This window comes from Falco peregrinus, chromosome 4 (assembly GCF_023634155.1).
Source record: "Falco peregrinus isolate bFalPer1 chromosome 4, bFalPer1.pri, whole genome shotgun sequence".
NCBI lineage: Eukaryota > Metazoa > Chordata > Aves > Falconiformes > Falconidae > Falco > Falco peregrinus.
This window is the reverse complement of record NC_073724.1, coordinates 1,151,645-1,169,982: the sequence shown is the minus strand read 5'-3', so window position 1 is coordinate 1,169,982 and position 18,338 is coordinate 1,151,645. Positions and strand designations below refer to the sequence as shown.

The window sequence follows — 18,338 nt, the reverse complement described above, 5'->3', positions numbered from 1 at the left end:
TGTACGTGATGCTCAAAGTTCTCGTTAGCCTTGACTGCAGTGGTACCAAGGATTAATGGCTTGGAAGAGGAAGTCTCTCCTCTTGGAGAATATCCTTACATTTTATGACTGATGGATACTACCATTACTGAACTTGTAATGTATTTGTCTTGTAACTAAACAGGAATTTATAGTTGAGGGTCATCTGGCACTTTGTGCTTAATACAGGAATGCTCCAAAACTTTTACTCTGTCCTGTTGACCTCTCTCACCTCAAAATACAGGAACAGTAATTTTGAGGGAAGAGGTTTTGAAATGAACTCTGGGTTTGGGTGCATGTTTCTTTGTGTTTTTGTTTGGTGTAACAGAAACACAGATGCTGATATTTGAAAAATAGTAGTATCAACTCTTAAAAAACTCAAACCTTTACACAAGAGACTTCCAAAATGTACTATTACACCTGGCTATGCTCCAGATGTCATCCACGTCTCTGTAGCAGTTCCCAGCTTTTACAGACTGAGCTCTTGAAAACTTGCACTTTGGATACCCTTTGGATACCATGTCTATGTTCCTTGATAGTTTTTCAAGATGCTGAGGCACAAGCGGGTTCAAGGCATTCTACATATCTTACTTCACAAAAGAATTTTACAGTTTTATATGAAAGAAAGGTCTTACAAGCTTTTTAAAGCATACAGCTCAGAATTCAGTTTCCGTGTGCTCCACATTGAGACAGTTCCCAAACTGTAGGTCTCCCAAACATTAAGGATTTCTTTAGGAGAACTGTGCTAAATTCGGTGCATTTGGTATTCAAAGTTGACTGAAGAGTGTTAAATTTTAACTTGGTAACTTCACTGATGCAATGAGATGAATTAGGTACATTCTTTCTAACACAGGGCTTTTCTCACCACATCTGACTATAATAGCATTTTTTGGTGAAGTCATTGCATAACAAAGGATTTAATAGTGTTACATAGTGAGCAAATGGGTTTCTTCTTGAGCATGTGGTATTATAACTCTCCTGCATTGTTCAGTTTAATGTGGGACCTTTTCATTTAGGGGATGGGAGACTTCTGAATTTGTTTAGCTGTTAATAGTATTTTAAATTTAGGAATTATGGGAAAGATTGTGTTCTCCAGAGCGATATTTACTTTTCCCATAAGGTAATATACTGGTTTCTTTTTCACATATGTACTTTTGTACCTCATATGAGATCAGGCAAATGCCTTGAAAGAGAATCTCCAGGTTGTCTCTACTTTCATTTTGGTGGTGTCGTGGGGGTGTCTTTGGGTAGCACCAACCAGACTATTTTCAGATGGAACTGAATTGGAAAGTAAGATCCACATGTGCATGTAACTCGCCATAGCCACTGGTGGCCATTTGGTCCATGGGACAAGGTTAAGACTAGTGTTAAGTATTCCCCTTCCCTCTTGAAACATGTAAAGCAAGGATGTTGTGCCTGATGCACTGTTTGGCTGTACAAAGCTATTTCTTTTGGGCTGCACTGTTTGTTAAAGCTAAGCACAGGTCTTGACGTTAAAGAAATCTTCTGACAGACATTTGAGAGCTACCTGCAGGAGACATGCTGTTGCTGTTAGTTTTTTAAGTGAAACAGAATCCCTTTCCTCTGCAGGTAATGTGCTTTGTCATTATGTGGACTATCAAGTTTAGAGTTGTTTTGGTTAGACTTACAGTTGTAAAATACTTGCTCTAAGATTGGCATGCAAATAATTTTGTTTTAAGGCAGAATGCCTGCACTTATGGGTTTTTTATTAATACTGGGTTTTAGTTTGATTCAGATAAATTGTATGTGCACTGTTATTTTAATCTTCATATAATATACCTTCCTTTTTTTATGTCCCTGGGTACAGAGGACAATGATGACAACTAAAGGTATGAATATGTACATTAAAAATTATTTTTAATAATTTTGCAGTGTGCTTCAGAATAATGTAGTTCCATCGATCATTAGCTGCCTTTTTCAGCTGCTTTTTCAGAAGTGTACAGTTTATGGTGTTTTTTACACATTTAAATTCTGTGCACAGTAGTGACAAGCAACCACAGTTGAAAGTTATTCACGGTATTTTGAACTAGAGAAACCTACTGATGTTGAGTGTAAACTAATATGGCCAAATTCAGTGAAAAAGGTTTCTGGAAGATGTGTTTCAGGCCAAAATGACTCATAAGGAGAGGGGAATAAACATGAATTATTTCCCTCCTGTCTTTGCATGCATTCATCAAATCTCTGCATCCTAGCCAAAAAAGTAGTTTTCTTATGCCAAAAAAATAAGTATCCTTTAATAAAACTAAAAACCTGGTTGTCTTCCTCCACCTAACTCTGAGGTGACTTCACTGCTCTCCCTAACAGTTAACAATGTTTTGTTTTTATTATTTGCTCTAGTTATTTCCAGGGCTTCCCCGGGCTTTCTGTCAGGATGTTTGAATGATTCATGTAGGGAAAGGGAGGGGAGAGGGAAACAGGCACAGGCTGCGGCTGCACCTGCTGTCCCCGGAGTCGGCACTGAGTTGCATTGAATTACATGCCCCAACCGCAGTGAGGCAAAATCTAAACTTTGAGTTATATGCTGATGTCTTCTTTTTCTGCTGTGATTAATTGATCTGATGGACATGGAGAGAATACTTTTTTCTGTTGTAAGTTAAAGAATGCAGGCAATAGCCTTGTGTACTCCTTTGCATTGCCTTGATATGGGACATAAGATATTTATCCAAAGAGCAGTTTAGTCTCCATCTCCATTCTGCCTGTCAAGTTTATGCTGGGATGACATGGTGAAACAAAGAGATAAAAAGATAAACGGCGCAGAACTGGCAGGTTTTGGCTGTAGCTGCTCTCAGCCTGTGGGTATACTGGCTGTAGTGTACTGAACTGAAGCAGTTTGATTAGTAGCACCGCGACCAAGCGAGGCAGCCGTTCCGAGAGGCACGGGCTATTCTGTGTAGGGCCGCGCCCCAGGGATACAGCGCTGGCCCTCCAAACCGTGCTCACCTCCTGGTGCCTCAGCGAGCCCGCCGGCCTCCGCGGCAGCCCGCCCGCGCAGCGCCCCGGGGTGCTGCCTGCCCGCTTGGTCCGGCGGGTGCCCCTGAGCCAGCCCCGGGGTGCTGCCTGCCCGCCCCAGCGCTGCCCGCCCGCGCAGGGCCCCGCTGCCCCCCGCGCAGTGCCCCGCAGTGCCCCGCTGCGGGCCGCACACGCCGCGAGCTGCCTGGAGGGCGCAGCCTGGCGGCGGAACGTTGCGCCGCTGGTGCGGGGCGGGGGCGTGCGCGCCGCGGGGGCCGGGGGCGCTGCTCGGAGCAGCCAAGGGCGACCCAGCGTTACAGCCCCGGGCACGGAACGCTTGCGGACGGGTCGAGAACTGAGGAAGAATGTTCTTTCTGTGAGGGGATTTTAGAGGAAGAAGGCAGAGTTACTTGATGAGGATGTGGCTGAGTGGGGAGAAGCACATACCATTCTTTATGGCACAGTAGTTTGTCCTGCAGCAATAATTGGAAATAAACTCAATCTGTATCGGCAACATGTGATACGACACGTGGTGTTCGTTCCTGTACAAACCCATTGTAGTGTAACTTGGCAAACATCAGAACAGTCAGTCGTTAATACTTCATTATTGTCTTCAGAGGTGGGTGCTCCTGATGATCTGTGCTGAAGACTGACGTCTCTTCTTCACAATAAAATTGTCACTGGCATCAACATTCATGTTCTAAATGTAAAACCAGACATTTTATATCCCATCCTAGTGTGTAGTAATAGTCTCCAGACTTCACATCTGAGTTCACTAATGTGGACTGTGATCTTACATTATCTTCACAGATCAGAACAGACTGTGGAGAGCCTGAAAGAGACCAGGGGAGGCTGACTTCTGCAGTGGGAGACTGTAATGGAACACTGAAAGGCTGAAGCTTACTACTGTGTGGATTATGGAACCATTCTTCCAAAGCAGTCTAAGTGAGATAGAACTGGTACTTAAAGTCTTTGCTCACAGATTAAGTCTATTTAGAGTAATTAAGTTAAAATCCAGAATAATTTAGGCCATTTTATATTCATTCTAATCCCAGGAAAATTGATATACCAAGATGTTTCTGATTCATACAGCTCCTGTGTTGAAGACTCATTACTGTCACATGCCTTCCTATGTTTTGCTCCTTGTTTCTGCTTGCATTTCAGCTTAATCACATGCTATTTAAGCACTGATAAGTATTTAGAGATGATGGCAGGAAAGGCATAGACAGAACATGTTTTGAAGGAATATTGCAGAGTAATCCAGTGATCGGCTGCATTTGTGTTAATTATGTCAAGTGGCACAAATGTATAATGGTAGAGAAGATGGAAGAGTTTTCTTCAGACAGCATTGTCTTCAGTACTAAGTAATTGCATAGTCCTTCAAAGGGCAGGCTGGGTTTTTGCTATAGGAGTTTTATGCAGTTAGGCAGATTTATTTCCCTTAAGATACAATAATGAAGGGGAAGCCTTCAGCTGAGGAACCCTTCAAAGAAATACTAAGTGTATTGAGTACTTGCTCACACAAGCTGGTTTCTTGATAGCAGTTTTAAATATATAGCATAGCACACATAGTGTATTTTATAGAGCATACGTCTATTTAAGTAGTTCATACAGAGTATGATCAACTAGTTGGGTAAGTGGTTGGGTGCTTAGGCTCAGAGGGCAGTAGTTAATGGATCTTATGCTACCTAGATAGTAGTAACAAGTAGTGTACCACAGATACTTATCTTAGGACCTATTCTTAACAGTTTTGTCAGTAATCTGGAGGAGGTCACAGAGTGAACTCCTGTCAAGTTTTCAGGTGACAGAAAATTGGGGTGAGCACTTGATATTCTTGAGGGCAGGGCTGCCATTCAGAGGGATCTCAGCAGACTGGAGGAATGGCCTGAAAGGAACTTCATGAAATTCAACAAGAACAACTGCAAGGTCCTGTACCTGGCTGGGAATAACCTCTGCGAATGATGAGGGCTGACTGGTTGGGGAGCAGCTCTGCTGGAAAGGGGGTTTTGGGGGCAGAAGGCTGCAGGGGGTCAGCAGCGGGCCCTGGCAGCAAGGCAGGTCAGCGGTGTCTGGGGCTGTGTGAACAGGAGCATGGCCGGGAGGTGGAGGGAAGTAATTGTTCCCCACTACTCGCCACTTGTTGGGCCACATATCTAGCCAGTGTCCGGTGTTGGTCTCTCACCCTGCCCCCAAGTACAGGACAGGCATCAGTAAACTGGAGAAAGTCCAGTGAAGGACAACTGAGATGGTGATGGTCTGGAGCACTTGCCCTGTGAAGACAGGCTGAGGGAATGGGATTTCTTCAGTCAGAAGAGGTGGCTTCAGGGGACCTAACAGCAGCCCTCCCATGCTTCCAAGGAGGATGGCAAGAAGATGGAGCTAGGCTCCTCACTGTGTTGTGTGGTGGGAGCATGAGAGAAAACAGGCAGAAGTTGAAACAAGGGAGTTTTAGAGTGGTTATAAGGGGAAAATGTTTTCCCTGGGAGGATGGACATACAGTGGAGCAGGAGCCTAGTGAGGCTGTGCAGACTCCTTCCTTGGAGTCTTTCAAGACCTGACTGTTAAGAAATAATTTTAAAACGCAAAATAAGCCCTAAATAAAATAATACAAAATATTGAGATTGGGGAGGAATGGCAGAGTTGAAAACCTGGAATCACACTGATTGTCCATGTGGTAGGCCATGGTAATGTTGAAACTGCAGGAGTGTACTAGGTTGGTTGAGTTATGAAAGGAACAGTAAGGTAAGTTAATAAATTCATAGAGAAGCTGAATAAATGCTTTTGTTTACCCACTCCATGTCATGCAGAACTGTGGTGAAATGCACAGTAAAGAGAAGTCACTGTCTGAAATTACAAGTGTCAAATAAGTGACTGCTGGAACAGTTTGACAAACTGTAACAAAATGTCACAAGAACCAGCTGTTCTGGCCATCCCTTTTGACTGATTTTCCTCCTGTCACTCTGTCTCTGATCCCATTCATTTGGAGATCTGGAACCCAGTTTGGGATCAGGACACTAGAACTGACATTGTCATTTTTATGCTACCAAATTAGATACGTCTTACATTTTGACTAATAGATTACCATGTGACCCTGTATTTTTGACAGCATGAGAGTTCAAATGTTTGCTCACCAAAGTAAGAGTGGGAAAAAAGAAGTACTTGTAGACTCTCAGAAAGTAAGAGTTAAGAGTTTCTTTTTTTCTTCTTTTTCTTTTTTAAGCAACACATCTGAAAGAATGTTCTTTGGCATCTCTCTTTTCCTGAAGGCCTTTAGAGGAGATCCCGTGACATTTACAAGAAAAAGAGTCCAATAGTTGAGTCACACACAAGAGAATGGTAATTATAATTAACATTTATGTAGCATATTTTATGACCAAGGCACTTCTCAAATAATTGACAGCACTGGTGAAAGGTACAGTACCAACCAGCAGTGGTGTAGAAAAAGAACCAGTGTACTGCAAGTAAGTCTGTACTCTTAGAGAGGTCAGTATGGCATTGTTGTGCTTTTCAGAGTCAAGACAGGATTTTGTTTTTTAAGGTTATGCTTTACACGCTCTCCCTGCTTTAAATTAGAACAGTAAGGAGTTGAGTCACCTTAGCTTTTGCTTGTCAAAATAATCAGGGATGATAGGTGAATTGGAACAGAGCCCAAATCTCAACAAAGCATATTCATATTTGGAAACAAAATGTAAAATCCCGTCTGCTGCTCTCCTCCCTCCTCCTTCCCCCCAACTTTTTTTCTTTTCCTTCCAATACTCTTGTTTTCACTGTACTTACTGGTCTGGGAACTATTAAAATAGAACTAGAAAAGCTCTGCTCTGCTCCCAGTCTAGCTGTGATACCATCTTGTTGGAATCTGTGTTTTTGAGATCTACCCAGAGAGACTCAGTTGAAGTTGAGGTAGGCAAGTAAACTTTTGAGTACTTGATGTTGTTACTTAAGCATTAATTTTGTACTGAAGAGGAGGAGTCACTAGGGATCAGAGGTTTTGACTTTTCCTGAACAAATTTGATCTGTTTGAGACTTTTCATAACTGTGCTTACCTCATTTTTCTTGCCTTTTATGCTAAAGGTATAGTAACAAAAAACTGTCATTAATTGAATCTTCTTTGTTTAATCTTTTCCTTCTGAGGGGGTAAAAGGATGGGTAATATAATTCCAGGTTTGTGTGGATGAGAGAAACCTGAGGAACTTCTGGGTTAGATAATTTCTGCTGTGAAGTGTGACATACAGTTTTCATTTCTGTGAACTGAAACCAGATGCTGTCTTTTGTTTAAATGGAGATTGTGGAGCAGCCCTCCAACAAGAGGAGAAATCTGACACCTGAACAACATTACAGAAGCATCTGGTAGTGCAGGATAGTGCTTGAAGTCCCAGGAACTCCCTTCTGGTTCCATGTTTGGTTTTTCTCTGCAGTAGTCAGCATCCAGTGAACAGCAGAAGGATTTAGGAAAAAAGCAGAGCAGAACCTGGTGTGGTTTTTTTCATTTTTTATATAACAGGTTTCCTAGGAAAGGTCAGTTCTGTAAGAAAGTAAGTGGACAAAACCACTGATCCCATAGATGGTACAGATGCAGGGAACATACCACAATTGCCCCTGGTGAATCATATGCTTGATAAGACAGAAGGAAATGCATCATGACATGTGTTTTTGAACTCTGGGCTGAGCAGAGTTGTTTTCTACAGGAATCATCAGAGGGAAAGGGAACTGAGTAGTCTGCCATGGTTTCAAGGGGAAGGTTAAATGTCTCTATGGTGTACCAAATGAAGGAGTGTTTGGATAATGCACAGGAGGAAGAGGAAAGGTGTAACTGGCAGCAGAGAAGCAACTGGTTGTGAAAGCAAGAATGAGAGTATATTTATCTTGTGAGGGGATAAACCCCATTTTTTTAAGGTAGCCAAATAACTAATATGTTTCACTGAGTTTTTTCTGAATAGAAGTTAGCCTTTGTATATTTTGCTGAAAGGTGGTGTGTGATCTCTAAAGGAGAGTGAATTTACCATAAGACAAGCCAGTAGAGTCTACTTTACAGTAATACAAAGACAGCTGTGTGTTACCAAGAAGTACTTCTCTCCTGAGAAACTACTCCATCAAATGATTGATTTCTTATTTTTACTTTTGAAGAAGAAAAATACTTTCTGGTGCATTTTTGAAAATAGTATTTTGACCAAAAAAAGAAGAATGGCACATTTGCTCTGTGTATTCAGTTTTCTGTCATTTAAAACTCTTGCTGTCAGGTGTGGTCAGTGTTTTGGGAGACTTCTGTCCAACTGTATGGCCTTTTAAATATCTTTCATCTAACCCAAATTGTACCTGTTGCATTTCTCTGTTCATAGTGTTTGTATTCAGGGTCTAAATCCTCCCAAAGATGATTGAGGTAGTAGTGTTTGGGGATTTTGGGGGATCTGTCTTCCAACTTGCATTTCTCAAATGTGAGTTCGTGAATCAGAAAAAGGTTTCCTTATGTCAGAATTAAGAGGGTGTGATCAGGCTGGAAAACATTTCCATTGTCAAACTCTTTTTGTTACAGTTGTGTGCTGTCCATACTGATTAGAAGAGCTTGAAATTCCTTGTGTTTTTCTCTAGAACCATTCCTGTTAGCTTCTGTTTTGAAGTTCTTCCTGAAGTATGGAGTACATGGAGTCTTTTAATTACAGTACTAATCTGTTTTTTTAAGAAATTCTCATGTATGCTTTAATATATTACTCTTTTATTTTAAACTACTTTGTTTCTACCATGTCCAGGTGCTAATATTGTGAATTTTCTTTGCTTATAGAACACAGTATGAAAGTAGGACAATGTCAGTTCCAGGCAAGTGGGGAGTGGGTACACACCAAACATACTGAAGGGCTTTACATATTGCAAGCAGTGGGTATGTTTGGGTTTGGTTATTGATGTTTGGGGTTTTTTTTCTTTTGGGGGACTGGTTTGGGTTGTGTGGTTCTTTCTTGGTGTTGGGTTTTTTGTTTGTTTGGTTTAAGTTTTTCTTGTTTGTTTTTTAGTGAGAGAGAGGTATCACTACTCAGTTGAATAGATGTGATCTCTTTGGGGATGTTTTCCAAATACTAAATTCTTCCATATTCAGTTGTAACCTTTTTCTTCTGTTTCACCCTTTCCTTCCCACCTTCTGAGTTGTGAGTAGGACCAAATTCTGTGCCTACTCCACTCATGGTAAACACTGAGTCAAACAGCTTTTAATGGGATAATGGAATTTCTTTTTCATTTACAGTTAAGTAACTGGTGAGAGGATCTAGCCCCTGAAAGGAGATTGCCTTTTTGCTTTCAATGTGCATTGTGCTGATGGACTCACCAGACATGTATGAAAGGAGAAAATATAAAATATTTGTAAATTGCCAAAATCAGATAAAAGTGAAAAAATAACATTTAGTTTTTTTCAAACACAGGTCTTTTGCTGAATAAATATTTATCATACCAGTTTATAATGTCATGTAAAATGAAACTAGTATTTATTTTGCTGGGATGAAAGCCACATCTAGCCTGAATTAATATTAAGCAAGATCTTGAGATTGCAAAAATACTGAGTTCAAGATAGCAAACGGTTTTCTGATTACTGTGAATGTTACTCTTGCATTTTAAGTCAGGCTTTCTTGGATAAAACAGTGAAAATGTCTCTTAGATCAGTTTTAAGTTAGTAGAAGTTCTTATATTCCTTGTTTTATTTGCATGAAATTTAAGTGATCAAATGGTAATTGCTTATCCTGAGCGGTGGAAAGACTTTGTAACAAACCCGAGAAGGTTATTGTAGGGGGAGCCTGATGATCTTTTTATTTTTTTTAATGCTAATTCTCCTTTTCCAGTGGGAGTGAATGATGTCATCCTGTCTCCTCCCACTGTGTAAACTAAGCTTGTGTCAAAGTGTTGCTGCCTCTTGTCACAGAGAGAACAGTTCACTTAAATGCAGCTGCAGTACTTTTGTGTGATACCTGTCAGAATCATTCCCAGAGCAAGGTTGGGTTTGTGACCATGATGTCAAGATTGGTCTTTCTGCTTTTCTGTGGATATATTGCTCTAAACCTGGGAAATGCTCAGAAATTGCCAAGAGGCAAGTAGCTATGACAACTTTCTGGGGTTTTGTTTGTTTTTCTGTTGTGGGGCTTTTTTGTTTTTTAATGTTTGTGTTTTGCCCTGGAAGTTTGCTTTCAACATGTTAGGGATGATTAAAGGTAAAGGAAAAGATGAAAGATGATCAGTCAGCAGGGCAAGGTTCAGAAAGTAACTTTAAAGCTCTTGAATAAAACAAGCGTAAACGTTTTTGTGGTGTCTTATGACTCTAGTGAGTACCATGAAACAAAGTAACTGTATTTAATGAATTTGTAATGATTTAGATGGCATTGTGGGGGTTTGTGGTTTAAGATCTTAAAGAAACTGACTTAGAAGCACCCTGTGCTGTTGGTGGAAGATTTCAGTTCTGTCTTGAAAAAACTTTTATGCTTTCCCTTTATATTCATCTTTAACAATTCAGTAGGAGTTGGCTTTTGTAGGTCAAGTTGTGTGCATTTTGAGGGAGAGAAATACGATTTATTAAAATTTCCACAAGAAGTAAAAACCCTCCAAAACTATATGAATATTTGTTTAACTGTTCCTTTCTCTTGGAGTCTGGAAGTACAGTAGAATTGCAAAGCTGGCAGGTATCTCTTTTTCTTGTTAATGTGAGCCATGTAACATTGGCATTTTGCTAATATTTTATTACTGCAGGAAGAACAGTCATAGCATAAAATGAAAAGAATATTTCTATATCTAGACTGTAAACCACTTCGTAGTACCTTGGCATTAAACCAGCATTTTTACAACTGTTTTTGTACTGAATGTATTGCTCTTACTTTGTAAAAGTGCTTGCCTGAGTCCACTGTTCTTTGTAATGCATTTTACATCTGCAGTCTCCTGCAACCAGTAACTTTTAGAAAGGAAGCTGTGATTTAGTTCCTTATGAGAATGTTTATTAAGAAATCAGCACTTTGAGGGCTTCCTAGGAGGTTGTTTCACAGGTGGGGAACCTAAAAGGGTTTTGGGGAGAAGAGGTGACTTTTCACCCACCACCCATGCCCTGAGATGATTTCAAAGATTCCTTTTTTTTCTTTCTTTTTTTTTTTTTTTCTTTTCCCCCGGTGATGTTCTTTTGGAAGTGGCTTTCTTCTAAGCTTATCTTCTGGAGTCAATGTGGAGTTTTCTGCACACTACTGATAGTGGGGCAATGTGTAGTCTGTGAGCAACAGATAGATATGTAGTTATTGTTCAAGTCAAGGAGACTGTAAAAACTCCTCCCTCCCCCCCCCCGAAAAAAAAAAAAAGTGCAATCTGTAAGTAAACTATTGTAGCAGTTTTCGTAGGGGAGGATTATGTTGAACAGAGAGGAACCTTGTATGTGTTGCTTACCTAAAGGGAAGGAACTTTTCTAGTGCTTGTGTTTTTAAAAGGTTTCACTGAGCTTTCTGCTGACTACCATAGAATAGTGGCTGCAGCTTTATGTTAACTGTGAAATTTAGACAAAGCTACTGATCCACTGCAGTCATTGGGAGATTAACTCTGGGATGCATTTTTTCCTGTCCTGAAATAACATTGCAGAAGTGACGTTCTGTTTGCCAAATGCACAAAGCTGCAGGTGGAAATTCAATTTCTTTTCAGTGAAATAGCTTTTTAAAGATTCTCCCATTGCAGTATTGAAACATCAGTCTAATTCTTTTGTTTGGAGCTGCCTCTCAGGTTATTATTTGCATTAGAATGCATTGAAAAAACAGGTGTGTTAGTACCTAGCTGTTACCTGGAAGTGTTCAAAGGATGGTCTTTTTCTGCAACACTTTCTTGTTTGATAGGGAGTACAGATTTTTTTTCATAAGCAAAGAGTATATTTGAATCTTTAAAGTATTTTTTAAATGAGGATGTGTAGTGGTAGTATTCTGTTAAGAGAGCAGCTCTGCTTTGCTAAGCAAGCTTGAATTCCTGTGCTCTTCAAGTCATGAACTATGAGTGTCACTCCTGCTCTGTGGGGAACAGTGGAATCAGTTTCATAACTTGAGGGAGAACAGTCTAACCAAACTTGCTTTCTGGTGGTGCAGGTACTCTTGTGAACAGGTTTTTAGTGTAAATCTTGCTGTTCTTACTAGTGCTTTGGAATTCTAGTGCTCAGGTCTTCTCTCCAGGAGGTGAAACACAGTGATCCCTGGTCTCGTGGACTGGGTTTATCTTTCAGTGATACAAGGTGGAAAGAACATCTTGCCTTCTGCAGCTGCAGCGGAGCAGAGCCAGTAAACCCTTTGGATGTCAGTGAATTCCAGAGCTGTTTGGGAGATTGTGAACTGTTCAGGAGGCGGGAACACAAATGACTCACTTTTCCCATATATTTTATATATTCACCTCAAGAAGCATGTGTTGGCCTAGAATGACAAGGAAAATGTTATTGCTGTTCTCAAAAGGAAGTTCTCTATTAAAAAATTCTTTAATTATTTTGACTTAAAAAATTAAGGCACTGTTGGAGGAATAATTTGGTAACACTATCAACATGACTCAAGAAGTCAAAATCGGGGAAATACCAGTTAAAATTTCTAGTGGGAACTTTGTGCTGCTTCTGTGTGTCCTGCTTTATAACAGTTTTGCCTGTACAGAAGATAGGCTTTTACTCTGGTCCTAGCGTAGTGCCCTAAGTGCAGGTGAACACCCTTTCTCTTGCACTTTGTCACATTTACTATAGCAAATGACAAGTGATGAGGCAGTTATAAGCTGTGTCATAGTTCAGACTCTTTCTACACTAAGACTTTGCATAGATAAGTAAAGGCAATGTAATTGGAAAGGGAATGTTGGCAGGTATTGTGTTTTACTGTGGAAGGAATGCCTTTTTTACAATTATTGTTTGTGTTTCATGAGTTTCTGTGTGAGGGTTCAGTTGCTAAGAAAATTCTGTAGTCGGTGCCTATGGAGACTATGTGAGGGGTCACAGAACAGCAGGGCAGGAGATGATGTACCATCAGGGATGGTCTTTTATCAAGTATTGGAGCCACAGTCCTTTCAACTATGTCCAGCTTCTAAAGCTTTCTTTTTCATCAGAAAGAAGAGAGGCCTGGACATTTTCCATTTATTTTTCTCTTCCCATATGCCATTGTGCCAGTGCCATCCAACATATAATCCTTCAGTTCAACACTGTTGTACCTGAAATATTTTAATCATCGGTGGAAACAGTTGCAGTGCATAGGTGTCAGAGTTAAAACTTGTCATACATTCTCTAATTTTTATGGTTCTATGTAACAGAAACATTCCATCCTTGAAGAATGCGGCATCGTCTCTCCAGACAGGAATTGAGTACAGACAAAAAATCTTGTCTTTAAAGAGAAGTTACAGGACATAATTCACAAGATTGTACTGCCTTGTAAAGTGTGTTTCACTGACATCTTTCCAGCTGGGCCTGATACAAATGTTGTTGAAGGCAACAGTTGTGGAACAAGTTCTTAGTGTTTGGTAAAACAGCATTTTGTGTTTCTGTTTTTGCCAGTTGACTTCCCAGAGATGTGCATAGAAATGCATTTTTTCACTATAATCTGTTTCTGATAGGTTATGTATATCTTCATGTTCTGTTTGTCTTCTTTAGAGCTGAAAAGACTTTGGGGTTGATCCCTTCTTACAAATATACAGTTTTATGAAGTTTTTATAAAGGAGAGTCTGAAAGTTTTTCTGGTTTGTTTTTCATTCTCCCCTGTGTTTCTGACCTCTGTGGTTTTCCTACTACTTGAATTAGTCATCAGGTAGATTGGAATTCAGGCCCATCCTTGTTCTACTTTCCAGGATTCAGGCCTGTCCTGTTCTGCTTTCTAGAAAGGGCTCGGGAAACCTTAATTCACATTCCTCCTGGTTGCTGCCTTAAGGAAAAGGAGTACAGACCTGAAATTTCTTTCCAGGACCATGTGAAAGAACCTGATTTACAGACTCATGTAGGAAAAACCAGATCCAATATTTTCTTGTCTGTGGAGTTGTCAATGGTGAGGATAAGTGGGAAAAATAAAAGATTTACTCTTTAAATGTTTGTTGGTGGTGATGGTGCTTGTTTGGTAATTATACAGGAATGTTAGAAAATATTGTAGATAACTACTAGCTGGGATTTGTATTTATGGTAATTATAACTGATACCCCTTTGGGAGTGAACACTGTATTTACAGTATACTTCTAAATGTACCGTTGACATTTTTGAAAGGAATAGGCTAATTTTATTCATAGCTAGATTTGCTGGCTATGCTACATTATGTAATACTTCTTCCAAACCAGAGGTTAAACTCGGCATGTGTTTTCACTTACTGGTGTCAAGCAGTTAAAACAATGTTGAGTTATTTCAGTCTATCACAGTCACTGTACTGCAACAGCCAAACCTTAATCTTTAAACTTTTGTGCTCCCCTCCCTGCCTGCCTGCAGCACCCCTTTGGTAGCTGTAGGATAGCAGGGCAGAAATTGTAAGACAAGGATAAGTCTCCTGAAAGTTGTGGGTTTTGAACATACAATGAAGCTGGCATATCAAAATATCAGAAAAGGAGTGAATTGACATGTGGTTTATATGTTACTTTCTCCACAGTTTACAAAATATCTTCCTAGGAACTATTTTTTTTTAAATATGCAGTGCATTAACATTTAAAAAACTTATTCTAATGAAGGAGGGCTGGATTGGACTAAACCAGTGAACTTTTTTATTTTTCTTTTAGTGTCTGGAAAGAGAAGTGCAAAATTGATTTGATCTGTGTGAAATACTTCTCTTATGTTTAATGGCATATAAATTACAACAAAATCCTATGAGAAATTTCAAAGGAATCCTTTATCTGGTGTAATTGAGAGGCTAGGGTTTTCAGTCAGTAGATATGTCATGGCAAATTTGGCTCATTCTTTGCTGAAAATGAAAACAACCCATAAGAATGTTGCTATTATTGCAGCTCATTTAATCAAAGTTAACCTTATCATGCAGACGGTTGTGTCCTAGGAGTGCACAAAAATGTATCAAAACTCAGTACTGTCAAGCTTCTGAGTTCGAAGATAATCTGTAATACCAGAATTCCATTTCTATACTGGCACAGGCAGTGGCGCAACAGTGTGATGATGCACATGGGTGGATACTGTAACAGTTAAATTCCATAGCGTATGAACGTCTTTCAAATGATCTCGCTGCTGGTAATCTATATAACCTTCCACCTCTTCATTTTAATTTTAATGTTCCCAGTTATCTCTTTTTGAATATTATTTTTCAGTCCTCCTCCGTATGATCTTTTGTATCTAGCCATTCCAGCAGGACAAGCTACATAACTCGCCTGAGGGGAGATCTATAGGCTAAATTCTGCTGCTGCTCTTTGGCCAGGCCTGCTCTATATGGGTAGCAGTCTGCATGTCTATTGCATGGTGGCACTGTGAACGGTCAGTGGGTCTGAGGCTTCTTTGGAGTGTTTGGACTTACAAGGTATGTACTACACATTGCACATGCAAACAGAAAGCTCTGTTTGCTCCAGGCAGGGAAAATGGCTACAAGTGACCTGCCATAGTCAGAACTGTTCATACAGCTCCTAGTGGATTTCTTTTCCTTGGGGAAATTCAAGTGTAGACTTGAAATTGGTAAGCAGGATAAATTTGTTGCTGTGAGGTGTTTTTGACTACTGCCTTTTGCAGGAGATGGTTGGAGACTTACTGGCATGGATAATACAGCAATTTCACATTAAATCTTGGTGTGAAGAGAGACAGGTATTAGTGTCCTAAACAGTGGCCTAAAATAGGTGCCATTAGCAAAAGAGCCCCTAGTTTGCTCCCAAGTGGAAGAGGGCAGCTGGAAGCAGGCCAGATGCCACCCAAGCTTGCCTGACAGGCCTTAATTCAAATGCCCTTAGTTAGAAACTGGGTTTGCTACAATACAGGCCAACATGTATGCAATACAAGTTTGCTTTATGAAATACCTGTTTGTCTTACTTTGCTGTGAGAACAGTGTTTGTGAAGGAGACTACTGGCATCATCGTGAATCAAACTTTTGTGCGGGCAAGGCCTGGGCCAACTTTCCCAGCACAGCTGTCCCTCAAAACATATCAACCATATGCCATTATACTCTGGCTAAATCAACCCTCAGCCTCCCCACCTGAGCAAACCAGAGCGTGTCATGTCAAGGTGAAGAAAAAACAGGTCAAGTTTTGAACGGCCAAGTGAATTTCTATTGTTGATGAAGTTGTTATTGTAATTACGGTCACCAGAATTAAATGCTTTTGCACTCATTGCTTGACCAAAGTGATGTCATCAGAATGATGATATCCGGGTGAGGTTATGTAAGGATGGTCACATCACGAATATCAACTCAGAGTCTTCACCATTTCACAGTTGCTGAATAAAATGCTGGGAAAAAGTTGAGGCACTTGCTACTGGAGATACTAGATCTAAAGGTATGGAGGTAGGAGAGTGCTTTTGTATTAGAAGAAAGCTAATCTTATCTACTGGGCTTGTTCAGAGGTCGATAGACAAAATTTAACCTCTGTTTTGTAAAATACTGTAGAGTTGTTGCTGAGATCCTTCCCTCTGTAATGATATAATATTATTTTGATTTTTTTCTAGAAAAAAATGAGGCAAGTGAATCCACAGTTTTCTCTTATGCTAATTGCAGCCACGTTTTTTACGCAAAACCTGTTTACCTTGAACAAATGTGGTCTAGGCAGCAGGGCTCCATGTAGATCAATCCACTTTAATAAAACCCAACATAATGAAGTACCTAAACCTCTGTGTGTGATTTGATTTGTATTTATGTTTTGTATGGGTGTGTGGAGTGCTAACACCTAGAGTATTACTGTCCATAAGGGATTGTAATTCAGTGCTACCGTTCAAATTGGAGAGCCAATGGCAAAATGGATTCTCAATGTGTGAGAGAATTTATTTTGTAGGATTACTTCTACATTTTTTATAGTTCTTTTTTCATTATTCTTGAAATCTCAAGAAAAGTACAATTCAATAAAGCAGTAAGAGATTGTAATGTTCTCTCCTATCATCAGCAGTTGTGGCACTAGTTTATGAATCTATAAATGGCCACAGAATGCTTGATATGAGTTTACATAATTAATACTTTGGGAACCTGGCCAATTTCAGAGGACTGGCAGTGTATGCGGGATAACATTATTTTTGAACTGGCGTAGGGGAAAAAAACTTTTGTCAGCTGCTTGGCTGTGCTTTGTATTAATTATTAACTTTAATTTTTCATTCTATGATGTAAAAGTCTGGAATCAGTTCAGAACACTTAAAATTGTGGTTGGTTCAAAAATACAAATATGTAAACTTGAAATGTCCCAGAAGGCTGTTTTATGACTTTGAAGTGAAAACATTTTCTGGCAGTTTTGATTCCCTCATTACCACAGTTCAAGCCTGTACATGAACAAGAAAAATGCACAGTGAGAAAAATGTAAGACTTCAGACTTTATCACTTTTCTTTTAAAATCTCAGTGTATCTGTGCAACATGCACAAGCATATGCTGAAAATAAAGGAATGGGTGCAACAGTCTGAAAGTTGGTAAGAAATTGAGCTTTGGAATAGAAATAATAGGCAGAAAACTGTATTGTCTGACCTGGAAATTTTGGCAGAGTTCCATTATGGCTTACATAAACACTGAAGTGGCTGGATTAAATGGCAGGGCACAGTTTTTATTTATAGCATAGTGTACGCTGAAGCATAGCTTGTTGTATGGTCAGGGAGATGGCTGCAGTCAGGTCTTAGAACTGTGAATTCACTTAGTTTGATGAAGAGCTGTCTCAGGTGAAAGTGTGGGGTTGGATGTTCAGCTCAAATCAGTAGATCTCCTTCCTTTATCATAAAGCTTATTGACATCTATTTAAACAGTGAAATTGCTGCACATTGGTAGCCCGTTTTTTGCTCCCTTACTGATGAAAACCAGCTTTTGGCTGTGCTATGACACGCATAAATAATGCATCTCTTCAGCATTTCTTCCTGCTTTTTGTTTTAATTATGAGGAAGGCGATTCTAATAAAAATGTCTCTCTGCTTATGTTGAGTATTCAGTGTTCCTTAGTAGGTGATGAATCTGCTGTGACTCAATTGGTGATGGTGTAGTAGTTAATTTATGTTGTCTGTTTATCAAGTCTTTGTATAAACGTTTTTTTTTTTTTAAGGAATGAAACACTAATTATGCAAACTTTTTGAGCTCGAGAACTTCTTTGAATTTTGGACTGATTTTGTGATTACTTTTTATTCTCCAGTGAAGATTTATGTTTAGACTGAACTTGCATGCAAGTAAGCAAGTCATGAGGGTGATTTCACACAGAGTCTCTAGCTCACAGAGAGGCACGCATGTGCATACACAAACAAAATAATTGTGGATCTAGTTCATTTT

The 18,338-nt window shown here is 39.7% G+C and overlaps 1 protein-coding gene across 1 annotated transcript in view; it reads left to right on the top strand.

Moving 5' to 3' along the window:
• Positions 1–9,866: 9,866 nt before the first annotated feature.
• Positions 9,867–18,338, top strand: part of ABI3BP (ABI family member 3 binding protein) — a 166,127-nt gene continuing 157,655 nt past the window's right edge. Inside the window, 1 exon segment of the mRNA XM_055802732.1 lies at positions 9,867–10,051. Within this exon segment, the coding sequence (XP_055658707.1) occupies positions 9,973–10,051 (79 nt within the window). The 5' untranslated portion in view covers positions 9,867–9,972.